The 23,522-nt window shown below is 52.9% G+C and overlaps 10 protein-coding genes across 10 annotated transcripts; 5 read left to right on the forward strand and 5 right to left on the reverse strand.

Moving 5' to 3' along the window:
• Window positions 1–28: 28 nt before the first annotated feature.
• Window positions 29–2,730, forward strand: P170DRAFT_434329 (plasma membrane H+-ATPase Pma1). Its single transcript, XM_024848691.1, has 2 exons — window positions 29–109; window positions 174–2,730. The coding sequence occupies exons 1-2, from the start codon at window positions 38–40 to the stop codon at window positions 2,526–2,528; spliced, it is 2,427 nt and encodes an 808-aa protein (XP_024707917.1). The 5' UTR covers window positions 29–37; the 3' UTR covers window positions 2,529–2,730.
• A 1,552-nt stretch (window positions 2,731–4,282) lies between these two features.
• P170DRAFT_462508 (putative pectin methylesterase) lies at window positions 4,283–5,556 on the forward strand (the record flags this gene model as incomplete). Its single annotated transcript, XM_024852106.1, has 2 exons — window positions 4,283–4,897; window positions 4,956–5,556. 2 exons carry the CDS (start codon window positions 4,283–4,285, stop codon window positions 5,511–5,513), a joined length of 1,173 nt encoding a protein of 390 aa, XP_024707918.1. The 3' UTR covers window positions 5,514–5,556.
• Window positions 5,557–5,585: 29 nt separating this feature from the next.
• On the reverse strand, window positions 5,586–6,210 carry P170DRAFT_507373 (uncharacterized protein; the record flags this gene model as incomplete). The annotated part of the gene is made up of 1 exon (XM_024854478.1): window positions 5,586–6,210. Exon 1 carries the CDS (start codon window positions 6,114–6,116, stop codon window positions 5,586–5,588), a length of 531 nt encoding a protein of 176 aa, XP_024707919.1. The 5' UTR covers window positions 6,117–6,210.
• A 772-nt stretch (window positions 6,211–6,982) lies between these two features.
• On the reverse strand, window positions 6,983–8,233 carry P170DRAFT_472507 (GTPase-activating protein RNA1; the record flags this gene model as incomplete). The annotated part of the gene is made up of 1 exon (XM_024852951.1): window positions 6,983–8,233. One exon carries the CDS (start codon window positions 8,231–8,233, stop codon window positions 6,983–6,985), a length of 1,251 nt encoding a protein of 416 aa, XP_024707920.1.
• A 426-nt stretch (window positions 8,234–8,659) lies between these two features.
• Window positions 8,660–9,319, forward strand: P170DRAFT_434333 (copper metallochaperone COX17). Its single transcript, XM_024848692.1, has 3 exons — window positions 8,660–8,696; window positions 8,811–8,878; window positions 8,956–9,319. Exons 1-3 carry the CDS (start codon window positions 8,669–8,671, stop codon window positions 9,094–9,096), a joined length of 237 nt encoding a protein of 78 aa, XP_024707921.1. The 5' UTR covers window positions 8,660–8,668; the 3' UTR covers window positions 9,097–9,319.
• A 136-nt stretch (window positions 9,320–9,455) lies between these two features.
• Window positions 9,456–11,479, reverse strand: P170DRAFT_507376 (dolichyl-P-Glc:Man(9)GlcNAc(2)-PP-dolichol alpha-1,3-glucosyltransferase ALG6). The gene is made up of 3 exons (XM_024854479.1): window positions 11,125–11,479; window positions 10,895–11,057; window positions 9,456–10,840 (listed from the first exon to the last, which is right to left on the reverse strand). The coding sequence occupies exons 1-3, from the start codon at window positions 11,357–11,359 to the stop codon at window positions 9,460–9,462; spliced, it is 1,779 nt and encodes a 592-aa protein (XP_024707922.1). The 5' UTR covers window positions 11,360–11,479; the 3' UTR covers window positions 9,456–9,459.
• Window positions 11,480–12,032: 553 nt separating this feature from the next.
• On the reverse strand, window positions 12,033–13,373 carry P170DRAFT_107816 (uncharacterized protein). Its single transcript, XM_024842304.1, has 2 exons — window positions 12,249–13,373; window positions 12,033–12,186 (listed from the first exon to the last, which is right to left on the reverse strand). Exon 1 carries the CDS (start codon window positions 13,039–13,041, stop codon window positions 12,367–12,369), a length of 675 nt encoding a protein of 224 aa, XP_024707923.1. The 5' UTR covers window positions 13,042–13,373; the 3' UTR covers window positions 12,033–12,186; window positions 12,249–12,366.
• Window positions 13,232–14,046, forward strand: P170DRAFT_351792 (RNA-binding domain-containing protein; the record flags this gene model as incomplete). Its single annotated transcript, XM_024843891.1, has 2 exons — window positions 13,232–13,386; window positions 13,449–14,046. Coding segments are annotated over 2 exons (753 nt in total), but the record flags the coding sequence as incomplete, so codon positions are not given.
• Window positions 14,047–14,989: 943 nt separating this feature from the next.
• Window positions 14,990–16,526, forward strand: P170DRAFT_349060 (uncharacterized protein; the record flags this gene model as incomplete). The annotated part of the gene is made up of 2 exons (XM_024843715.1): window positions 14,990–15,125; window positions 15,286–16,526. The coding sequence occupies 2 exons, from the start codon at window positions 14,990–14,992 to the stop codon at window positions 16,524–16,526; spliced, it is 1,377 nt and encodes a 458-aa protein (XP_024707925.1).
• A 4,774-nt stretch (window positions 16,527–21,300) lies between these two features.
• On the reverse strand, window positions 21,301–23,507 carry P170DRAFT_453937 (chaperonin-containing T-complex subunit CCT4). The gene is made up of 7 exons (XM_024851400.1): window positions 23,392–23,507; window positions 23,281–23,332; window positions 23,191–23,213; window positions 23,110–23,139; window positions 23,030–23,059; window positions 22,401–22,973; window positions 21,301–22,334 (listed from the first exon to the last, which is right to left on the reverse strand). The coding sequence occupies exons 1-7, from the start codon at window positions 23,437–23,439 to the stop codon at window positions 21,480–21,482; spliced, it is 1,611 nt and encodes a 536-aa protein (XP_024707926.1). The 5' UTR covers window positions 23,440–23,507; the 3' UTR covers window positions 21,301–21,479.
• Between the last annotated feature and the right edge of the window lie 15 nt (window positions 23,508–23,522).

A 23,522-nucleotide genomic window follows, 5' to 3' on the forward strand; every position in this document is an offset into this window, starting at 1 on the left:
CGCCGATGTTGTTGCTTCTCTCAAGGGTGACATTGCCATGAAGTCTGTTGTTATCCGTGATGGCCAAGAGCAGGAGATCCTTGCTCGTGAGCTTGTTACTGGTGATATTGTGAGTTTTCCATGCATCGACTTTATTCAAAGGACCAGAGTTACTAACCCGCCTGCTCTTCTAGGTCATTGTCGAGGAAGGTACCGTCGTCCCTGCCGATGTCCGCCTGATCTGCGACTACTCCAAGCCCGAAATGTTCGAAACCTACAAGGAATACCTGATCCAGTCCAACGACGACACCCTCAAGGAGAAGGATGACGAGGATGATGAGGATGGTGGCATCGAGGCCCGCACTGGTGTCTCCCTGGTTGCCGTTGATCAGTCCGCCATCACTGGTGAATCTCTCGCTGTCGACAAGTACATGGCCGACACCTGTTACTACACCACTGGTTGCAAGCGTGGCAAGGCCTACGGTATTGTCACCGCTACCGCCAAGCAGTCCTTCGTCGGTAAGACCGCTGCTCTCGTCCAGGGTGCCCAGGACCAGGGTCACTTCAAGGCCGTCATGGACAACATCGGTACCACCCTGCTGGTTCTTGTCATGTTCTGGATTCTCGCTGCCTGGATCGGTGGTTTCTACCGTCACCTCAAGATCGCCACCCCCGAGGATGATGACAACAACCTGCTTCACTACACTCTTATTCTGCTCATCATTGGTGTCCCCGTCGGTCTGCCCGTCGTCACCACTACCACCCTCGCTGTCGGTGCCGCCTACCTCGCCGAGCAGAAGGCTATCGTCCAGAAGCTCACTGCCATCGAATCTCTTGCTGGTGTCGATATCCTCTGCTCTGACAAGACTGGTACTCTTACCGCTAACCAGCTGTCCATCCGTGAGCCCTACGTCAACGAGGGTGTTGATGTTAACTGGATGATGGCCGTTGCTGCCATTGCCTCCAACCACAACGTCAAGAACCTGGACCCCATCGACAAGGTCACCATCCTGACCCTGCGTCGCTACCCCAAGGCCCGTGAGATCCTTGCCCGCAACTGGGTCACCGAGAAGTACACTCCCTTCGACCCCGTCTCCAAGCGTATCACCACCATCTGTACTTGCGACGGTGTCCGCTACGTCTGCGCCAAGGGTGCTCCCAAGGCCATCCTCAACATGTCCGAGTGCTCCGAGGAGGAGGCCCGCCAGTTCCGTGACAAGGCCACCGAGTTCGCTCGCCGTGGTTTCCGTTCTCTCGGTGTTGCTGTCCAGAAGGAGGGTGAGCCCTGGCAACTGCTGGGCATGTACCCCATGTTCGATCCCCCTCGTGAGGACACTGCCCACACCATCGCCGAGGCCCAGCACCTCGGTCTGTCCGTCAAGATGTTGACTGGTGATGCTCTTGCCATCGCCAAGGAAACTTGCAAGATGCTTGCCCTGAGCACCAAGGTCTACGACTCCGAGCGTCTGATCCACGGTGGTCTTGCCGGCTCCGCCCAGCACGACCTCGTCGAGAAGGCTGATGGTTTCGCTGAGGTGTTCCCCGAGCACAAGTACCAGGTCGTCGAGATGTTGCAGCAGCGTGGTCACTTGACTGCCATGACTGGTGACGGTGTCAACGATGCTCCTTCCCTCAAGAAGGCTGACTGCGGTATTGCCGTCGAAGGTTCTACCGAAGCCGCCCAGGCTGCTGCCGATATTGTCTTCCTCGCCCCCGGTCTCAGCACCATCGTCGATGCTATTAAGCTGGCCCGTCAGATCTTCCAGCGTATGAAGGCCTACATCCAGTACCGTATCGCTCTGTGTCTCCACCTCGAGATCTACCTGGTTACCTCCATGATCATCATCGATGAGACCATGCGTGCCGATCTTATTGTCTTCATCGCCCTGTTCGCTGATCTTGCCACCATCGCCGTTGCCTACGATAACGCTCACTTCGAGCCTCGTCCCGTCGAGTGGCAGCTGCCCAAGATCTGGGTCATCTCCGTCGTGCTTGGTGTTCTCCTTGCTGCCGGTACCTGGATCATCCGTGCTTCTCTGTTCCTGTCCAACGGTGGTATCATCCAGAACTTCGGTTCTCCTCAGGAGATCCTCTTCCTGGAGGTTGCCCTTACTGAGAACTGGCTGATCTTCGTCACCCGTGGTGGTAAGACCTGGCCCTCGTGGCAGCTGGTTGGCGCCATCTTCATTGTCGATGTGCTCGCCACCCTCTTCTGTGTCTTCGGCTGGCTCTCCGGTGACTACCGCCAGACTAGCCCCCCCAGCCCTGCTGAGTTCTCCGTCAACGGTGATGTCGACATTGTCACCGTCGTTGTCATCTGGGCCTACTCCATTGGTGTCACTATCATCATTGCCGTGGTGTACTACATCCTCACCATCATCCCCGGCCTTGACAACCTTGGACGTAAGAACCGCTCCATGGCCGACACCAAGATCGAGAACCTGCTTGGCCACCTCTCCAAGCTTGCCATCGAGCACGAGACCGATGCTCACGGCAAGTCGCGCTACACCCTGGGTGCCCGCACCGAAGAGGTTGAGGAGGATGAGTAAACATTTGATTTACACTCATTTCCTTTTAATATGATCCGCTCTGGATAATCACTTCGCATACATGCATGGGCTGGCTTCTGGGCCCAGCTGCGCATACCCCTTTTTTTCCGTATCATAGACTTTTTTTTCCCTATTATTTTTGTCTCTACCATCATAGAGTCAATTTTCTCTTCTTTCACATGTATGTATGTCATTAATAGTGGTAAATTTAGTGAAATCAAAGCAAGGGTTCATTCAAGATAAACATCTTCATTCTACTTAGTCTCATAGTCAATCTTCATTTTCCTCGATCATAACCACATCTTCAGTACTGCAACCAATGCGAAGACCTCGAAATGATCGACTGACTTCTGCCCATCTTGGGGGGACACCCCGTGACCCGATCGCCGACTTGGACTCACCGGGAACTCCGACGGAAGGATTCTTCTTTCTTTCTTTCTTCGTTGTGCGCTGGGGGCTGATTTCGATCGGCTAACAGACTCAGTAAAGCTCTCGAGGGCGCCCCCACGGTCCACTCGCTGCACGAATTCCTAGTTTCCTCGACGCTTGGCAGGCACGGTGGGCCTTTGCGTCCGCCTAGTTGCTCGCCTCGTCCTATCGACGCGAGTCGCCGCGATAGCTCCTCCCTGTCGGACTCGGACGACGCCCGACATGGTGAGACCGAGGTTGCCAGTGAGAGCGTGAGACTTGCAGCTTGTTGGAGCTGTGGTGGATTCTCTCCACCGGGACTCTGATTGACTGATCTCGTGCTGTACCTCGTCGTACCACGACTACTTCGTACGAGCTATCCATCTGGCTCTCCCGCTATGGCCATCGCCGTCGTGCCTTACGCGAACGCACTTTTTAGTCTGCATTCTGGATCCTTGCAGCCAACGGTATGACTCGCTCCGCCGTCTCCAATTCCGCCGCTCTCATTCGCGAACTTCCCAAATTGGGATGCTTCTCCGTCGTGCCTGAGTGTTTCCACTTGGCTCTTCCCAGCGGGTGACTTGTTTCATGCTTTCATTTCGGCTTATCGTGACCTTTTCATTTCCGTTTCCAACCGCTTGGACCCCTCCACCGGTGCTGAATCGCCTTGAATACTATGCGGCTTTTTTGTCTTTAGTATTTTAATTTACCATTCTTCTTGACCGCTCAATTTACGGAGGATCTGGGTTGCACTCGTGTCGAGCTGACGTGATGAGAATGAGATAGTCTAGCGCACTGTCCACCTCGACGGACCCCTCCATGCCTGGGGATTACACCTCTGTGTACTTCGGAGTATGCGTTTCTATCCTCCGTACATACACCTCCAACCAGATAATGGCAGCAGTACTCCGGAATGAGTGCTCGTGAGCATCAATGGCCACACAAAACTTCTCTCCGCATCTCACCGTCACGCTAACAGGCGGATTGCAATTCTCCGCCTCGCTGTTCTGATTTCTCCGTCGCCTCATCCGGGGTAAACAACTTTGCGGGGATCAAACCACACTCCAGCATACAATTGGATGCGCGGAATTGGCTTCTGATTCAAGCCGGCTGGCTATGCTTGAGTCCGGGAATTGTCCCCATCTGCCGATAATTGATGTCGCTGATTGGCATTATTCTCCGCAATTTCTCCCGTGGATGATGCGGGTTGAAGGAGATTTTCCGGGGAAGAATCAACGGGCAAAATGTACATGACGATATGGTAATATTTAAAGATGAAGGGAAGAAGTGGATCATCGCGCGCTTGGAATTGACGTGGTGTCTGTGTTGAAATACACGGTGGAATAATGAAGCTCTCAACTTTATCTACGTTTCTGTTCAGCGCGGCAGGCGTTTATTCGGCTGCCGTGCCTTCGAATGCTCGTCATGCTTGTCAAAAATCTTTAAAATCTTGTGCTCCTGGGACTATTGTTGTCTCTCAGTCTTCTCACCCGTCGGCGCAATTCTCAACTGTCCAGGCAGCCATTGAGTCCCTGCCTGATGATAACTCTACCCAGACCATCCTGATCTTGCCAGGTGAATACAAAGAGCAAGTCAATGTGACGCGATCAGGGCCAATTACTCTGCTTGGCCAGACGAATAACCCGAAGGATGCCACCAAGAACAAAGTCACCCTTACTTGGGCGCAGTCCAACCATGACAACACTGGCCAGGCCGAGGATAATGTCTTTTCGGGCGTCTTGACCGTTGCTCCGACGCTGGAGTCCAGCTACACGGGGTCAGGTCCCACGGGATATCCAGTGCCTGAGGACACACCATTTGGAAATGTGGACTTCCGAGCGTATAATATCGATTTCACGAATACGTGGTCCGACTACTCGGATGGCCCTGCCCATGCGCTCAGCTTTAGTCGCGCCAATGGAGGATTTTATTACTGCGGGTTCTATTCCTACCAGGACACTGTATGTGCAATCCCCTCCAAAGCGTGGATGAGACGGAGGTATGCTCACTGACGAATAGGTCTACGTTGGCAAACTCGGCAATGCCTACTTCCACAAGTCTATCATCGCCGGCCAGACTGACTTCCTGTATGGTTTCGGCACCGCCTGGATCCAATCATCACAACTGCTCCTCCGCAACTGCGGAGGCGGCATTACCGCCTGGAAGGGCACCAATACCTCCTTCGTCAACAACTACGGCGTTTACATCGTCGACTCCTCCGTCAAGGCAGCCAACTCGTCCATCGCCCCTACCATCAAGGGGAAGTGCGCTCTCGGTCGACCCTGGAACAGTCTCCACCGGTCGATTTTCGCCAACACCTACGAGGACGAGAGCATCTTGCCGGCAGGGTACATCGACTGGGTAGTGGACGGACAGAGCCGGCTGACTAGTCAGACTTTCATGGCCGAGTATAAGGCGTTCGGACCGGGATTCAGTGACTCGGGACGCGACAGCACGAACGCCAGCATCGTCTTGGATGGACGGGCGTATAAGCGGTACGATTCGCTGAAGAAGGTATTCCAGACGCCGGAGGGCAAGTTTGGAAACGTGGGATGGATTGATCGGAATGTTGATTAATTTACCGCCGCCATCATGTAGTCATACACCATGATACATTTACAACCAAGAGCAAGCACAGAACAACCGGAATTACTCCAATCGATCCAACTCCCCCTTCCTCGCTAAATAAGCCGCCCCCGTATCCGCCCACACCTCATACTCCTTCACCTTCACCCTATTCCCATCTCCCTCGGCCCCTGCCCCTGCCCCTGCACCTGCACCCTCGCCCTCATCAACCAACCCAATCCGATACGCAAACCCCTCCTCCCACGCCTGCCCCGTACTCTTCCATCGAAACCGCGCCTCTCCGCGCAACGACACCTTCATTATCCCATGACTATCCCCATCAACATCAACATCAACAACCCACCCCTCCTCCCCCTCAACCCGCATCCACTCGATCTCCAGCGTCTCGGCCAACAGCGTAAAGTATCTCGTGAGCCCCTCGATGCCGCTGAACTTGCGGCCCAGGAAGGGCGCCAAAGCGGGGAGTCCGTGTTCGAAGGCCCAGGGCTCCGAGGTGGTGAAGTTTGAGAGCAGAGAGGGGAGCGAGGACGACGGGTCGCTGAATGTGGTGCAGAGGGTGTGGATGCGGGAGAGGACGAGGGGTTTTAGGGTCATTTTTGGCTTTTGGAGTTGTCTTGTTTTTGTCAGTGAGGGAGCTTTTTTTCTTCTTCGTAGGATGGATGGAGGGAGAAAGGAAGGATGGAGGAGGTAGGTGTAGGTGTGTAGAGGATGGGATGGGATGGGGTGGAGATGACATCATATGGATGGGATGGACTTGGTTAATCCTGTTAGAGGGTTACGTTTTACCACGTACAATATTGTTCTTACTACATTGGAAGTGTAACTAAGGATTCTGCTAAGTACAAAAGAGCTATGGTAGTCTTCGTGTTACAGCTACAGAATTGCTGCATACCGACGATTTACTCCGAGCCGTTGGCCCAGTTTCAAGTACTTAATCGACGGAAGACCAACTGTTGCACATCATTCGTTTTCTGATTCATTATATACATCATGACAAGGGGTAGGATGTTTTCTCGTGGTGATAAAATTCGACTAGCCAATGCTGGGATATTCTATTCAATGTCTTGGAGCAAGTTTCAAAATCAACGAAGAGAAAAAAAAAGTGCTGGACATCAAAGCATAAGGGACATTGGTCTGGGCTGATCTAATTGCGAAAGGCAGGTGAGGTAACTCGCGGCGGGTGGGAATATCGAGGAATGATCCATGGTATTATCATCGCCTGCGTTGACTGACTCCTGCAGGGGCCAATGCTGGAGATGCATTTCGAATGATCATCAAGTGCGAGGAGCTCGACGCATCAAAGACTGCGTCAGGCTAGACACGCCATCGGTCACACGCACTGTGATATTTCTTCCGCACGCGAGCAGCTCCTGTCGTTATATCGGGGTCATAAGACGAAAAAGCGGAGGAGTTGAATGCGGACGGGGGTGTTGATCTATTGAAGAACCGGTATCCTGCCTTTACAGGCCAGTCTTTCCAAGAGCGGCGGCAAGCTCGTCCACCTCTTTGTCTTGCTTCTGGGCGACCTTCTCGTTCTCGGCTCGAGTGGCGTCCTCGACAACCTTCTCGGCCTTGTGCTCCTCCTCTTCCTCTTCCTCCTCTTCCTCCTCCTCGTCACTCTCCTCCTCAAGCTCATCCAGCTCGTCGACGCCCCACATGTCCTCAGGGTCATCATCCTTGCCGTGCTCCTCCTGTCGGCTCTCTAGGATCTCACGCAGCTCGGTAATATTGTCATCCTCCTCCATGAACTTGTTGCCGTTCAACTCGATGCGGCGCAGCGACGGCAGAGCGGTCTTGGTCGCATGCAGGAACTGCTTGACACCTTCGGCGGTGATGTCGTTGTACTGCAGACGCAGGATCTCCAGCTTCTCGTTCTTAGCGGCCGCCAGAGCCTGAGCAACCTTGACACCGCCGCGAGGAGAGAGCAGGCAGTCACCGACACCGAGTTCGCGCAGAGCGGGCCATCCCGGGAGCACCTCGGCGAGCGCGGTGGATCCCATGATAGTGAAGGTGTTGTCCTGCAGGTCGAGAACCTCCAGGCCGCTGGCGTGGCGGAGACCCTCACGAATGAGCAGAGAGATACCCTCCTGGCGGATACCATTCTGGGTCATCTTCACGGAGCGCATTCCGGCGGCATGCACCTCGTAGGCACGAGCCCAGGCGGCCATACTGCCGTTCTCCAGACGATTCCGACCACAGACGATGCTCTCCAGAGGGGCGACCTCCTTGCCGGCCTTGCGGGCCTCCTCCTTGCGCTGGGCCAGCTCCTTCAGGGCATCGGCAATCTCGGCACCCGCGTCGGGACCCATACCGTTGTTGTTGAGGATCAGGTGGCGCAGCGGAACGTGACGGGAGAGGAAGTCGACGAGAGGCTTCGAGGTGCGCTTGCCGAATGCATTGTCGGAAAGGTTGACGGTGTGGAGGGAGGGAATCGCGAGAAGGGCGTTCAGCAGATGGGTCAGAGCATCGGGGATCTCTTCGATCAGACGCGAGGTGAAGATGTCGGCCAACTCGGCCACTTCGAGGGTCTTCTGCGTAGAGAAGGCAGCAGCAAAGCGCTCACAGGCCGTGACGCCGAAAGTGTTGCCGCCGAGACGAATCTCAGTGTAGTCGGTGCTCTCCAGCAAGGGCTTGATATGGGCCTCGACATCCTCGGCAGTGTCGAGCTTGAGGCCTTTGCCTTCGAGAGAAAAGACCTTTGGAGGGGCCATGGCGGGGTAAAATTCAGGGGTGGAAGAAGATCAAGATTGCAGATCGCAATTCGACGAGAGCCAAAAGTCAAAAACGAGCAGACTTTTGCAACGGGCGTAAGACAAAGCCGCAGGGTCTATGAAAACCAGGGACAGGAATAAAGAATGTGGTGAAAGAATGCGAGCGTGGCGGCGAAAAAAAAAGCGAGAAAAACACCGCCGGCAAACTAAAAGGCGGATTGGAGATTCTTGGGATGCCGCCGTCCCGCGCTAGTCCGCTTCCGGTTGGCGCCGATCGCCCGCTACGGGCGGCTGCAGCGACCAACTGCGCAGCCCGGCGCATCGTCATTTTGCATTATTCAGCGCCGTCTTTTCTCTCTGGCTGCCTCCTCGATTGCTGCGACTCTCGTGCAATTCCTGTCTTTCGCTATCATCATCCTTCCCCAACCTCCCACAATGTCTTCTCTCTTCGGTTCTTCCAGCGGTAAGTCTTCCTTCGTCCCCGCCGCTCTCCGCATCTCAAGCCACCAAGAGTCTCCAGAACTACTCCAAAAGTCAAATATAACCAAACAACTAACTTCCCATTCTTCCTATCTAGGCCCGGTTGAACAGGCTCCTCCTGCCCCCACTGCCGCTGCCCAAGCCGCGCCCGCCGAAAAGCCCAAGGTACGTTGAGCCAACAACCTCACTTTGCGATACCGGCTCCGGACTCGCCCTGGACTGACGCATATCCGCCACCACAGCCTTGCTGCGTTTGCAAGACTGAAAAGACGGCCCGGGACGACTGCATGCTGTTCTCGAAATCCGACGATCCGACGCAGGAATGCAAATCCACCATTGACCAGTACAAGTCCTGCATGGCTGGATTCGGCTTCAAGGTCTAGATTCCGTTGGGACCATTCCGGTCTTGCGCCGTTGATGGGATAACGGGGCTGATTCGAGGGATTCGGTCCTGTCAATTGGTCGCATGTGCATACGTGCATGCAGCTGTTCGCTTTTTCTGCAAGGTGTTTGGGTTTGGGCTGCGTTGTATATTACCTATGAGATATATCTCCTTTCTTGTGCTATAGATAGATGTAAATTAGGATTTTGATCCATGTGTTGATACGTTTGAGTTGCTTCCTATCCGTCTCTTTAGAAGATTTTAAGAGGAAAAGCGGGATATGGTGAGCGCCGCTCAGTAATGAATTGAAACTGGGTATCATTGGTTAGATTTTAATCTAAGTATATAAAAACACTTTTGGCCTTTATTGCGTCTTCTTTCGGGTCTCCTCCGCCGTTTTGCGGTCAATCAAACAGCACTGGGAGATGAATTTCGACAAACACCAAAGGTACGCAATACCGAAACCTCCGGCGCCGACGAGGACGTTGAGCACCACCCACAAATCCGGCTTTCCAGGCGGGGGAGGAACGAATGCCTCTACCACATGCCACCCAACCATCACCAGGTAAAAGGACAGGTGAAGAAGCTTGGTGAGGATGTGAAGTCCGGAACGTGGGCCCGAATCGTCCGAGGTGGGTCGGGTGCGGAAGATTTCCAGCGATGTCGGCGGAAGACCGAGCAGATAAGCCCACAGGAGCGACATAACAAAGTAGGGCACCCGAAGCTCGTCGCGTTTGAGCAGGGGATACATAGTCCAAGATCCAAGCATGTTGGCCCATCCCACCCATGCGCGAGTCTCTTTGGTCAGTCCCCCGTCACCGGCAAGAAGAAGTGTCATAGGGAGCAGAGGCAGTAGGACGCTCTTTTCATGCACCTGGAACGAAAACAAGAAGAATCCCCAAGCCACGCAAGAGAGTGCGGGAAGGAGAAGCGAAGCGCGCGGGTGCCGGAAGACGATGGCACAGGGAATCAAGATGGATGCCAGTGTGGCACCAAGAGACACTTGCTGGAGAAGACTTGCTTCGAACCGATGAAGCTTGTAAAAGGTATGAATGGCACACCAAGCATTCGCAACCTTGTCTTCGAACAAGCCACGGGCGAAGGGAAAGACTCGGTGAATAATCTGGGTCAATTGGAACAAGGGCGCATAGAGCAAAGAGCTCTTGTCCAAGTCAATTGGAATTTTCTGCAACAGCGGAGGCTGTGGAAGCGAAGCCAAGATTTTTAGGGAATCGGCATTGGCAACTCCCACTAACAGTGGCGCAAGAAGAACCGCAAAAGCAGCAAGCGTGACGATGGAAATGCAAAGGAGCCGGAGGATGCGGATCTTCGGGAAAATGCAGACGCCCAGAAGAAAAGCGAACATGACCGGAGCATAATAGAGTGCCATCTGCTTGAAGCCCAGAGCACCCACAAAGAAAATGCAGGCCCAGAGCATGCGACCAGCAAGTATAGCATCCAAGCTCGCGACGACAAGTCCTAGCATCACGGTGTTGTATTGAAAGTGGCCGTGATCGATAAGTATGGTTGATGGTTGGAGCAGGATGGCAACGAGGGCAACCGAAGCCGACCACACAGGAACGTCCTGCATGCGAGTAAAGCGGCGCAGGAAATTGACAACGGCGGGGATATAGATGAGGTATTCGGAAATAACCACGGTTGCGCGCATGAACACTTTCAACTGGGGGTCCTCGAAGCCACGGGATGCGTCTAGCGCAAACCAGGCGGGGTCGAAAAGGGAACCACTTCTCATCGTTAGCATTTACAAAATTCGCAGAAACCATGAGACATTCCCATACATTTTACCTAGCAGCCAGCTATGATAAGCCGTCAATGGCGGGTAATCCAGACCCCAGTACTGCAAATCATACGTGTACCATTTCGACATAGGTAGGTGGATCGTCAATTCCATCCAATGTCTCTGCGCTTCGAAGTCACCATGCATTGGAGGTATTTTGAACCCTAAACAAGATGAGCATCGTGACATTCCGAGTCAAAAGGGTTTCGGCGTTCTGCCCTTTCCACCTACCAGAGTATCCCCAAAGACTGACAGCCCAGCGAAAGAGACCCACCGCCATCAAGATGAGGGGCAGAACAAGCCATTGGGAGACCCCTGCCCGAGCAGCCCATAGAAAAGAAACCAAGGGAAATGCTGGAGAGGACTTTCCATCCGTCTCCAAGATCAGGGAGTCATTGGACCCGGCCAACGAGGAAGCGAACTTTCTCTTCTTCCGTGGGCGATGAGAGGGATTGGGAGGAGCCATGTTGAATCTGAAACCGAGAGATCACTGAAACTCTTCCATTGACTATGCGTGATAGACAACGGTAATGGGTTGGTGGTGCAGAGACTCGAGACCGAATGGAGGAGGGGCGGGAGAACGAAGTCGCCAGCTTGAAGTTGACAGTCAAGGAAGAAGCTCCGGAGTAACGCTGGGTACCGGGGGGTGACACTTCGGCCGCAGCGATTGGCCACGGACGAACCAGTACCTTCCAGGTCTCCACTGTTCCAGCGGGTAGACGTGCCCAGACCAGGCAACGTGCGGCAGGCGGTGTGCAAAAGAAATTTTTGCCAACCCCCAGTTTTTTTTTTTTTTTTTTTTTTTTTTTTTTTTTCTCTTATCGGAGCTGGCAGTTCCTGAAATTTTCTTCCTTTTAATCCCCCCATCTCCTCTTCTCTTTTCTCTTTTTCTTCTTCTCTTCATACCTCACCTTCCCCATCATCTCTTTCATCTTACTAGATCTAGGATCTTTTCATCTTAGGTCTTTCTCACTGACACAGTAGCGTATCTTACTAGGTACACTTCAACAGACATCCTGTGGGCTTTTTACATTTGAGGGCTGTGGGCTGTGGCATATCGCATACCTTTTCCTGTGGGATCTGTGGGTTACTCTCGTGGGTTTCATCTATAGACGGTTGCATATTTCCTGTCCGTCTCTTGTGGGCTTGAACATTGTCAGTTGTGGGTTACCTGTGGGTATCTGTGCTAAAAATCTCTTCCTTCGTGTCGAGATTAAATCGGGTGATTGTGGGATCGTGTTGAATCTGCCGCACCATTTGAGTTTTTCTGTCGGTTTCTATCCTACGGATTATCTAAATTTGGTTTGTGTCACCTGCCACCCGTCGAGATTTTTTTGCTGCCTGTTCGTACTAACCGCTCTCTCTTTCCAGTTCCAAAATGTCTAAGACCAAGTCGGTTTCCAAGAAGGGCGGCGAGAAGCCCGTTGACAAGTCCTTGAGCAAGGTCAAGGATGCTGGTGTGACCAAGTCTTCTCAGTCTCCTAAGGCCAAGAGCAAGCAGATCGCTCGCGACCTGGCCACCAAGGAGAAGAAGTCCAAGAGCAAGAAGAAGGAGCCTACTCCTAGTAGCAGCTCCGAGTCTGAGTCCGACAGCGATGAGGAGATGAAGTCGAGCTCCAGCTCCAGCGAGAGTGAGAGCGAGAGCGAGGATGAGAAGAAGAAGCCTGCCAAGAAGGAGGTGAAGAAGGAGCAGAAGAAGCCCGCCAAGAAGGCTGAGTCTTCTTCCGAGTCTGAGTCGTCTGACAGCGACGAGGACATGGAGGATGCTTCTTCTAGCAGCGAGAGTGAGGAGGAGAAGCCTGCCCCCAAGAAGCAGCAGAAGAAGGCCGAGGAGCCCAAGAAGGGCAAGAAGGCCGAGAAGAAGGAGGAGTCCTCTTCCGAGTCTTCTGACTCTTCCGACTCTGAGTCTGAGGAGGAGAAGCCTGCCCCCAAGAAGGAGCAGAAGAAGCCTGCCAAGAAGGCCGAGTCCTCTGACTCTGAGTCTTCCGATTCCGAGTCGGACTCTGACTCCGACAAGAAGGAGGCTCCTAAGGCTGCTGCCAAGAAGGACTCCAGCGACTCTGAGTCCGAGTCTGGCTCCGACTCCGAGAGCGAGGAGGAGGCTCCTGCCAAGGCCAAGAAGACTGAGAAGGTGCGTTTGACAAACATCTTACTGATAGTTACGGACTAAACGCTGACCAAGACCCATCTACAGTCTTCCTCCGACTCCGACTCTTCTGACTCCGAGTCTGGCTCTGACTCTTCGGACTCTGAGTCCGACAGCGAGGAGTCCGCCAAGGACTCCAAGAAGCGCAAGGCTGATGATGAGGAGGAATCCTCTACTCCCAAGAAGTCCAAGACCGAAGAGCCCGCTGGCGGTGCCTCGGCCAACCTCTTCGTTGGTAACCTTTCGTGGAATGTGACCGAGGACTGGCTCCACCAGGAGTTCGAGGGCTTTGGTGATCTCACTGGTGTGCGCATCATGACCGAGCGTGACACTGGCCGCTCTCGCGGGTAAGTTCTCTGCCCCCAAGTGGTCTATAGATTATTTTGGGCACGGTGCTAACTCTGACCAGATTCGGATACGTCGAATTCTCCAACAACGTCGACTCCGCCAAGGCCTACGAGGCCAAGAAGGGCACTGAGATTGACGGCCGTACGATCAACCTTGACTACGCCACTGGCCGCCCGGCCAACAAGGACGCCGGTGGTAAGGACCGGGCTCAGGCTCGCGCCCGTTCTTTCGGTGACCAGGCCAGCCCCGAGAGCGACACCCTTTTCCTCGGCAACCTTCCCTTCAGCGCCACCGAGGACTCGATCAGCGAGGTGTTCGGAAACAGCGGTAGCATCATGGGCATTCGCCTGCCCACCCACCCCGACTCCGGCCAGCCCAAGGGCTTCGGTTACGTTCAGTACGCTTCCGTCGAGGAGGCCCGCCAGGCCTTCAACGACTGCAGCGGTGCCGAGATTGACGGCCGCCCGGTTCGTCTGGACTTCAGCGCTCCCCGTGCCAACAACGGCGGCGGTGCTCCCCGCGGTGGCGGCGGTCCTCGCGGTGGTGGCCGCGGAGGTCGTGGCGGCCGTGGAGGCTTTGGCGGACGCGGCGGCGGTGGTCCTCCCAACCGTGGCCGTGGCTCCATCCCTGAGTACAAGGGAACCAAGGTGACCTTCTAAGTATGAGGTGAGACGGTACGAAGAAAAGTTTGTAGGATTATCTTTGTTTGCGATCTGAAAAAAGTTCTTACGTTGTTATTCCGATGAGCTGGGATATTGTTATATTAGACCCGGATAACTAATTTACGACTTCAATTTACTATGATCTTGTATAGAAGTAACTTAAAGTAGTAGGTCACTCGTGGTAACTACCTATGACTACCTATAACTATATATAATTCCCTATAACTGACTGATTGGCTGCAAAGTGGCTGACCAAACAACGTGACGGGAGTCTTGGCATCCCCGTCTTTGTTCCTCGTCGCGCATCGGCTGATTTTCCCCTCTCCTTCCATCTGGTCTTTCTCGTGAACCCAGACCATCCTATTTTTATTGCTTCTCCCATCATCTTTGCGGTGACGACATCTCCCCTCATCCTTGTGGAAGATCATCGAACCATCAGAGGAGGCCTGCCGATGATCCGCGGCGGCAGGACAAGTCAGCTGTCGGCCGTCTGCTGATCGAAGGCAACCACTCATTGTTACTTAGGAACTGCCCTCGTCTTGTTGACTTTCTCTCCTCCTGAACCTTCCTTTCTTTCTGTCTTTCTGTCCAGTCCGATCCCTCTGTCGACCCCTCTTTCCATCGAGCTGTCCTTTGTCTATCTCTCGCGCAGAGTGGATCGCGTGCATAGTCCAGTCCAAACTCCAAAGACCCCAGCCCAACGATCTGCAAAGAACCGCTTCATCGCCCAAAAGATAAGATAATCAGGGCCCACCCCCTCATTGCCGATTGATTGATTCTTGCATCGATCGCTGCTTGACCGCTCCCTTCCTTCCAGTGGTCTGATTGTTCCCCTCTTTGATCCCTTTTATTTGTCTCCTTTCGCTTCCTCCGTACATTTTATTCCATCTCTCTCTTCCCCTTCGTACTCGTCCTTCTCTCTTGTCCCCATTCCAGCACCATGCAGCCCAACCACTATGACCTCCTGGGTCAGGTGCAGGACGAGCCTCGACCACGGATGACGCGAGAGGCTCATCAGCAGCGTAACCCCCTGCCGTCACGCTCGCCATCTGGTGTTGCGCCCACGAGATCAGAAGGTACGTGATGCTTGTTTTGGTTTCTCTCCACGATAGATATCTTACTCCCGCCGTTACTTCCCGACGATCTCTCCTGCACGTTGCACCATGCATGCAGTTTCACGACCGTTTTCACCGCCGGATTACTTTGCCAACATGTACTCACTGCAGTATTATATAGATTCATGGATCGAGGTCTCCTCCCAGCCCTCATCCTCCTCCCTGTCGTCCGCTGCCACCAACGATGACATTATCACCACCGGTCTCCGTGTCGAGCAAAATGGATCTCGACCATACCATCGTCGTAGCACACGACGTCGCCTGCAACATCTGGCTGCCGTCACCACGGCCCAGGTCGATTACTCGTCCCGCGAGCAAAGCAGTAGTCAGGACGAATATGAAGAAAGTGAAAGCGAGTCGGACCGTGTCTTGAGCAGTTCAAATGAGGATGTGGCCCGCCGCCCGCTGGAGGTTCCATCCCTGACAGGAATGGGCCCGTCAGCACCTGTGTCGGACGACGCCCCCTCGACTGATGACGATGATAACTCCACTGCATTAGGGATGCGAATCAGCTCATCCCCCTTCGTTCCGCAGCCCAACGTCTTTTCGCATCCTCCTGCGTCGCAAGACCCATCCTGGACGAGGCCTCTAGAGCGACGTCGTTCTCAGCCAAGCGAGGTGTCGAACTGCAGCCGTCGGACCGCAATCCGAAGAAACTCCCAGGCCAGTATCCGGTCGGCTCGAAGATTGTCGCAGCAACAGCATAGTCCGTACAACATGATCTCTCCTTCTCACCACGCCGATCACGATGCCGCCCTCCGCGCCAGCCTGTCCACTCTACTCTCCTGTGCCGCGGCGGCGCGCGGTTTACCTAAACATGACTCGCAACCTTCTCAACCTCCACAGCCTGGTCCCTCTCGGGCACAGCCAGCCTCCTTTCGGCTCGTGCCAGAGTCGGTGGCTATGGGAGACGAGGTCGGTGAAGAGGCGGTCGCGTCTGCCGCCGAGACCCATGATTCTACCAAGTCACCGCGGCCAAGACAACCGTCAGCACCTATGGCAGCCTATTCAGCACCCAACTCACCCAAGATCAAACGGCGGTCTAGCTCCCCTAAAGATCGTCGTTCATCTTCCAAGAAGAGCCGTCATACCGCCACAGCCGACTCTGCCGGCAGCCCAACCATCATGACGTGGGTCATCAGTGCCGGCGTAGTGGTTCTTTTCTCAGCCATCAGCTTTTCGGCCGGGTATGTACTCGGTCGCGAAGTAGGAAGAATGGAGGGCGGTATGGGTTCCGCCATGGGAGATGGGGGATTTTCAGGAGGAAAAGCAACTGCCGGGTGCGGCCAGGAAGCTGTTCAAGGAGGGCTGAAACGGTTCCGATGGGGCTCTGGAACGTCCGGGTCGGGCATCATTGCATAAAGCCAACCAGCCATATCAAGATCTTACGACGATGACGGAATTACGATGTTCATGTGGATGAAACCCTCTTTCTCTCCTTCCATTTCTTACTGTTGGTTGGGTCGGTGTTCCTACGGATCTACACAGTGGTCCTCTTTCTGTTCTTTGCACAAACATGGAGCTGTCTTGGGAAAAAGTACCTTGCAGAGCTTTCCTTGGTGTTCTGTCTATAATGGGAGTTTTGTTGTCAACTCGTCTGTTCAAATCATTGGTGATCATTTTGCTTTTGCACGCTATACCCCTTTTCCCCTCGTTTCATGTTGGATCGTAATTCCTTTTGGTCAGACTCCGCGATGACATGACAAGCCATGTGGGACATTTGGCTACGAACTTAGCATTTACACAGCTATGAATTTTGGGTTAAGTGTGCATTCATCTATCATTCGATATCTACATCTCCTTATCTGCATCATTGGTCTTTTCTAATCCATCGATTATATCATCTCAGTAATGGCACAGCCACACGAAGCCTAAAACTAAATAGGTCATTGAGCAGTCTCCAGAGTAAATCCAGATATTGTTCAATCCCTCGACAAGCCCCTGCCTAGACAATCTTTAACCTACACCCTTCATGTGAAGGTGATTGATTGTCGCTGCTTAGTGTTTTGTATGGCCATCGTGCCTTGATACACTCGAAGCACCTGCGATGTATCGCTTCGGTTAATCGTTGAACATCCGCTTGATCGATCATATTCCACTCTTCAACAATTGTAATTCTGTGATAGAATGGATTCTATGACGGCGCTTTGAGATACGCAATCTCATGAGACACCAAAGCTTCTCAATGGAGCGGACGGCAAAGAGGGCTGTTCCATGCGTTGAAAATGCATAGGTTGCGTAATGTTGAATAGAATTTGCAGTATGATATCGAGCTCCGTCATCCTGCCAGATTAGTTCTCCATGAAGCCCAGCAATGACTTCATGGTAGCATTACCCAATGTCATCCAAAATTAAACAGTGTCTCAATGTCGGGGTAGAATGTAAAGCGGATACCGCGTCCCATTCCGTTGCGAGAGGCCTCAATGATACGCTTGACTGATATCAGTTCGGCATCCGCGTACTAAACAGGGCTATGCATCATCCTCCACAAGCAATCGCCTTGTCAAGGGGTTAGGTCAAACGGGTTTTGTTTCTGCTTCCAACGGGACGACCCCGGCGCTTCGTAGGCGTTAAAGTAGGCGTCGCAGTAGGCGTCGCAGTATCCGTTATAATGGGCTGTGGTAAGGTGATGATGGGTTGAGCTGCATTCATAACGGCGCAAAGGTTCTGCTCGTCAGTCTGCATGATCTCATCCTTGTAAGGACGCAAGTCAGATGTATCGACAGTAACCTCGCGAACAGTAGTATCATCCTTCAGAAGAGTGTCAATCCGCATGATAGCTGCTAGATTCTCCGTAGAGAGGGACGCAATACGCTCCATCAGGTCATTCCGTTCCTTGCGCAGATGTTCGACTTTCATTGCCGCCTTGTTTTTTGCTGTGGTCAAATCTTCGATTTATTCAAGTCGTTTTATCTCATTGTCATTCGCCAACTTGTTAGCGGCAAAAAGAGCTTCGTTGAGAAAAACGTTCTTCTGAATCGTGTCATCTTTTACCTTGTTAAGCGACTTAATCTGCTTTGTCAAGGTTTCGATCTGTTCGGCCTGGCGAACCGTGTCATCTATCGCTTTGTTAAGTGACTCAGTCTCGACCTGTTCGGACTGCGAATCAATATCGTTAGAAAGAGCGGTGCCTTTCGCGTTATCATCCCTTGCTGCGTAAAGTGCGTCTGTGTTTGCAACCGCATGATTATATATCTCGATCAGATGACGAATAGAATCTCGAATAACTTTATCGCACACCTTAGTAGTGCACGATCGGACGCATACCACCCGCGGCTTTGACCCTAGCGCCTTCGTGCATCGAAGGCACCAGGCCGAGGTGGGCGCGGCTTCGGGGGGCTCCGGGATGGAGCGAGGCGGCAGTGCAGAACGGCTTTGACCTCCAAGGGAGGCCGAGAAAAGTCGAGAGAACGGGCGCCGACCGGTTCGGGGGGACTCCTCGTCCGAGACCCCGATAGTACCCCCCTGGGCATCCTGTGCGGAGCCAGGGGCATCGTTCTCCAGCGGCAGGGGAGACGTATCGAAACGCCTTAGGCCCAGGTTTATGTCCCAGGCAGATGTAGACAACGCACGAACGATTTGGTTTGGTTCGGGCCTGGGGTCTTGTCGTAGTCCATTAGAATCACTTCCTGCTCTGGGCTCAAGGAATACACTGTCTGACCTAGTGCATTGTCTCTCTTCATGATAAGCTAATCCTCTGACCTAGTGCATAACCCTCGGGAATGAAGCAAAACCAACGGCCGTATCAACAGAAGGCAAACGATCAAGAAATGGGCGAGGGCAGGAACTCAGAGTCTCTTTCTTCCTTGTCCAACGGTCGAATCACCTTCAGAGCTCGGATGAGTGCTGTGCCCATCCTCGCATCGTCCAGCTCAACACGAAAGCATGCCATGCCCATATTCTAAGAGCTTATGGGGAAGAGGACTGGCGGGTTTAGCTGACGGGTCTTTTGTACCAGGGCGAGAATATTCGTGTCAAGGCCGGCAGACGCCTTGTGGGATGACTGAACTTCCTCGGCGAGCCTTGGTAAATCGCACTCTCAGCACCGAGAGCTAAAGAACTGCGTTGCTCTTGTTTCTCAAGATGTGGAGTTTCCAGCCCAATTATAAACCACATAGGACATAGGCACGGGAAATATTTCCCCATGATATTGAACCGATGGGGTTGATATCTCGACCTTTGATTTTGGTCTGACGACGTGAGAGATACCTTCATCGAATCTATTGAGATTGATGGATATGTCCTCGCTAGAACAGAGTCGTAGCCGGAAAAGTCTGCAATTCGGTTGAAAAAGGGGGTAGCGGTTAACAACCTGTGATGTTTAGCCGCCATCGTGGCCACTGCTTGAGCTCCATTTCTGATCTTTCAATTTTGCAGATCGACTTCTCCGGTACGAATCAAATGTATTGCTACATATGTATTCATAGAAGAGCGCGACCTTTGTCTGACCGACTGCTCTTGTGGAAAATCCACAGCGGAGATAGTCCTGCCATGTCTTGATTGCCTCCCCCAAAGTCGACTGATGGAGGGACAAAGGCACCACAGTTAAACAACACGCGACATGAGATAACTCTCGCGGTACTGGACCTCGCCGTCACGCCAGTCCACGAGGACAGGCAGTTAACACATTTGTGCCCAATGCGGGATTGTGTTAGAACCGAAGTCGTTTGCTAAAAATGGGTCACATTGTGGCAAATGGCAGGATAATGGATCATTGCCTTTACTGTGCTCTCGAAACCTCGTCACAGAGATTGTTGAGATGAAAGACAGGACTTAAGTCTATCGAATACTTTTTGCGAGTCGACAGACATCTTCGTACCCCTATACCTTTGTAACAGTGCGTGATTCGCAGAGACCATTTTTATCAACATCTGACCCCAAGTTAGTACATATTCACCTGCTTGAAAAGAACAAAGACCAAATTTACCGAGATGCTGAGTGATAAACATAGAATAAGAGTAAAGATCTTCGAACTTATCTTTAAACTTATCACATTTCTCAATATTTTTCACTTCGAGAGTCCGTAACGACATCTGCTCCGTGCACAAGCGCGTTAAGCTGGCTGATTGTTTTCTCTTGCGATTGGGTTCTCGCTGGTTATCGACGGCTAGGCGAAAAATGCCTGATAGCGGACCTCCGTCTATCTTTCACTCTGTATCTCTTGCCGTTCCCTGAGATCCGCAAGCTCTTGTTGTGTAGCAGCAAGTCATCGGTTTGTCGCACCAATCTCGGTATCAAGTCCAGCTTGTAGCTCCTCAATCTTCTGAAGCAGAGACATTTCGTTTCGAAACATCTCACGACCCATATGGTTACCAACTAATTGTGTTCCACTCGGGAGGGTTTCAAGTGTGAGACGCTGCTTCGAACGTTTCCGTCGGAGTCGGAGTTGAGGTAATCCTGGTGAAGGTGTTGGCTGTACTTCTGTTGATACCTGCCACCGCCGACGGATCGCAGTACATTGTCAGAATAGTGGAAGATACTAGATGGTTCCTGTCACCACCGTGATTTGAACCCTGGTTTTCGTCTGAGTCACAGAGGCTAATTAACTGTATGCACAGGCTCCGCAAGAAATGGAGGACAGTGGATGAGATGTCCAATTTGTTTGGCCGGTGACAGATGGCCCTTAGGTTTGTGTCGCTCATGCCATAGCTCTTTTGACTGTACATGGAAGCCCGCAATCCAGATAGGATGTCAGCCCAGTCGGCTATAATGCATCGATTTGACCCCGGACGATAGACCCGCAACCGTCTAATAGGTTGAGACCTACCGTTTGCAAGAATATCTGGTAGTGTGCCTTCTGGGATCGGTATGGGCCTAGATCCATGTAAGTATGATGGAAGTTATTTGAACAGAGAGGAAAGGAAAGAGGATATAAGGGCTTTATATAGACCGTCATTCCCTTATACTTGGTTAATGGCCCAAGCGATTCCCATTGCGTGTATTCACAACCGATAAGGCAATGAATGAATTAGCAAACGATGAAGGAAGCAACCTCATAGATTGGGAATGGGGGCTGATATCCTGTTTGGCCAGTGAATTTAAAAGGCCAACCAACGACTACACTCAACAAAGAACAAAAAGAATCCTGCAGAGTTCTTCTGTACGGTTGGAAGAGACGACTATGATTCCAAATATTATCTTCACGGGTTGATAGCCCTTCACAGGCGGACAAAAGTGGGCAACTATTTGCAATTAATAAATCCAGATGTAGATCGATCTTAAAATGTCGTATGATTTTGATGGGATTATTTGTCATAATACACCCCCGGACTTTTTTCTATACTGTTTTCCCTGTGCCACTTATCCTGCCGGAGCTTACCGCGCCAAAGCAATGTCATCAATTCTCATAATCATCTTAACCGTCTCGGCTGCCAGCTCGATGGCGCTGGTGCTCACCAGGAGAGGCTGCAGAATGTTCTCCTCGGTGATGTCGTCCTTCACACCGCCACTGCGAATGCTGACACCGGCGTTGTGCTGGCCCTGGGCGTGACGGTGGCGCAGGTCCGTGACGACCTTGATCGAGTTGAGACCGGCGTTCTCAGCGAGAGTGGTGGGGATCACTTCCATGGCGTCGGCAAAGGCCTTGAAACAGATGGCCTCCGTGCCGGTAAGCTCACGAGCTCGCATGGCGAGAGCGTGAGCGACCTCAACTTCAGGAGCTCCACCACCCGCAATCAGGGCACGCTTCTTGACCAAGCAACGGATGACACACAGAGCGTCGTGCAAGGAACGCTCCGCCTCGTCGAGGATGAGGTTGTTAGCACCACGAGCAACGATCGACACGGTCTGGTTGGCAGAGGCAGCGGGGGCCTTGATGCCGGTGACCTTGACGTAACGAGCGCCGGAGGACTGGACCTCCTCCACCAGGTCGGCAGTACCCAGCTTGTCCTCGGTGAAGGAGTCGATGTTGGCAATGGGCTTGCAGCCCAGACTCTTGCTCAGGAACTCAATCTCGTCACGCTCGATGTCCTTGACCGCAAGGATTTTCAGGCGAGAAAGGAAGTGAAGCGACAATTCGTTAACGGCGTCACGGAGGATCGACTTCTGGATGAGGAGAACATTGCACTTCGTCTTCTGGATCTTCTTGACCATATTGAGCAGATATTGGCGCTCTTCCTTAAGGATCTTGTCCATCTGGCGGTAGTCGTTCACCACAATCTGGTTCTCCATCTAAACATAACAACTGGCGTCAGCACTCCAGACAAAATGATAGAATGATGGGATCGAGAAACATACGTCAGGCTTGGGGGGGCTCAGCTGGAACTGAATCAAGCCTATCCGGGCCTTCTCGGTTCTTGTGGGACCACCGCTGCTCTTGATGACGGGCTGGTTCAACACCAAGCCGTCCACCATCTCGCTATCCTCAATTGTACCGCCAACCTTCTTGATTATCCGAATGTTCCTAAGGTCCACGTTCTCAGCAGTCTTAGGGTCGACAACCTTCAATACCGAATCGACGGCCATGGGGCCGAGAAGGCCGGAGTGCTGGGCCACAATCTTCGAGGAGAGCGACGTAGAGGCGGCTTGAAGGAGAGTCGAACGGTCAGCAAGGTTGATCGGTCGGGACATGTTGTGCAGGATATCGGCGGCAGCGCCCGCGGCTCGTTGGAAGGACTCCGAGATGACGGTGGGGTGAATGCCCTTGGCCAACAGACGCTCTGCGGCGCCCAGCAGGCTTCCGGCAATAACAACGACGGACGTGGTTCCATCTCCAGCCTCGACATCCTGGGCAGCACTCAGGTCGACCAGCATTCTAGCGGCGGGGTGCATGACGCTCATATCCTTCAGCATGGTGTTTCCATCGTTGGTCTGCGGGGGTAGTTAGCGGCGGGGGTGTGTAGGCTCGAGAGGGTCGAGATCCGTACGATGATGGTGTTTCCCTTGGGAGTTTGGATCTATCTCTTTGTAAGCTGTGGAAGTTCAGGTGATTTGGATGAGTTCCTACCATCTTGTCCATTCCCCTGGGTCCCAGAGACTGTTCAATATGTTAGCCCCTCATCTGTGACAATTTGTCGGACAAGCGTACAGTTCTGATGGCATCGGAGACGGCTGTCGTCTACGTTAGCAATGCAAATCCTCTCCATGTCACAGCTCCAAGCAAGGACCCAAGACTTACCTCTCGCTGCGAGAATGTTGGATGTTCGCACGGCCATGGGCTTCTCCTTGTCCTGTCCGGTTATCAGAAAACGGCCCACAGATAGTATTCCTCTCACACAATGGGACGCACCTTGAAGGAGTTGTTCCCAACGGTCGGCTGGGGTGCTGCGGTCGCCATTTTGAAGTTGACTCTGGTACAAGGACCGGGGAGAGATGGGGGGAAGTAAAGGAGGGTTGAGAGACAAGACGCAGGCCAGACCG

This window comes from Aspergillus steynii (genome assembly GCF_002849105.1).
Source record: "Aspergillus steynii IBT 23096 chromosome Unknown P170scaffold_2, whole genome shotgun sequence".
Taxonomy (NCBI): domain Eukaryota; kingdom Fungi; phylum Ascomycota; class Eurotiomycetes; order Eurotiales; family Aspergillaceae; genus Aspergillus; species Aspergillus steynii.

Excerpts from the sequence above, each read along its gene's own strand:
- P170DRAFT_434329 (XM_024848691.1), top strand. The coding sequence starts at position 38 with ATGAAGTCTGTTGTTATCCGTGATGGCCAAGAGCAGGAGATCCTTGCT. Across the intron at positions 110-173 it reads AGCTTGTTACTGGTGATATT|GTCATTGTCGAGGAAGGTAC; the intron begins GTGAGTTTTCCA and ends CTGCTCTTCTAG.
- P170DRAFT_434333 (XM_024848692.1), top strand. The coding sequence starts at position 8,669 with ATGTCTTCTCTCTTCGGTTCTTCCAGCG. Across the intron at positions 8,697-8,810 it reads TCTCTTCGGTTCTTCCAGCG|GCCCGGTTGAACAGGCTCCT; the intron begins GTAAGTCTTCCT and ends CTTCCTATCTAG. Across the intron at positions 8,879-8,955 it reads CGCCCGCCGAAAAGCCCAAG|CCTTGCTGCGTTTGCAAGAC; the intron begins GTACGTTGAGCC and ends CCGCCACCACAG.
- P170DRAFT_507376 (XM_024854479.1), bottom strand. The coding sequence starts at position 11,359 with ATGGCTCCTCCCAATCCCTCTCATCGCCCACGGAAGAAGAGAAAGTTC. Across the intron at positions 11,058-11,124 it reads CAGTCTTTGGGGATACTCTG|GGTTCAAAATACCTCCAATG; the intron begins GTAGGTGGAAAG and ends CATCTTGTTTAG. Across the intron at positions 10,841-10,894 it reads AGCTGGCTGCTAGGTAAAAT|TGGTTCCCTTTTCGACCCCG; the intron begins GTATGGGAATGT and ends AACGATGAGAAG.
- P170DRAFT_107816 (XM_024842304.1), bottom strand. The coding sequence starts at position 13,041 with ATGTTTGTCAAACGCACCTTCTCAGTCTTCTTGGCCTTGGCAGGAGCC.
- P170DRAFT_453937 (XM_024851400.1), bottom strand. The coding sequence starts at position 23,439 with ATGGCGACCGCAGCACCCCAGCCGACCGTTGGGAACAACTCCTTCAAG. Across the intron at positions 23,333-23,391 it reads TTGGGAACAACTCCTTCAAG|GACAAGGAGAAGCCCATGGC; the intron begins GTGCGTCCCATT and ends ATAACCGGACAG. Across the intron at positions 22,335-22,400 it reads TGAGCCCCCCCAAGCCTGAC|ATGGAGAACCAGATTGTGGT; the intron begins GTATGTTTCTCG and ends TGTTATGTTTAG.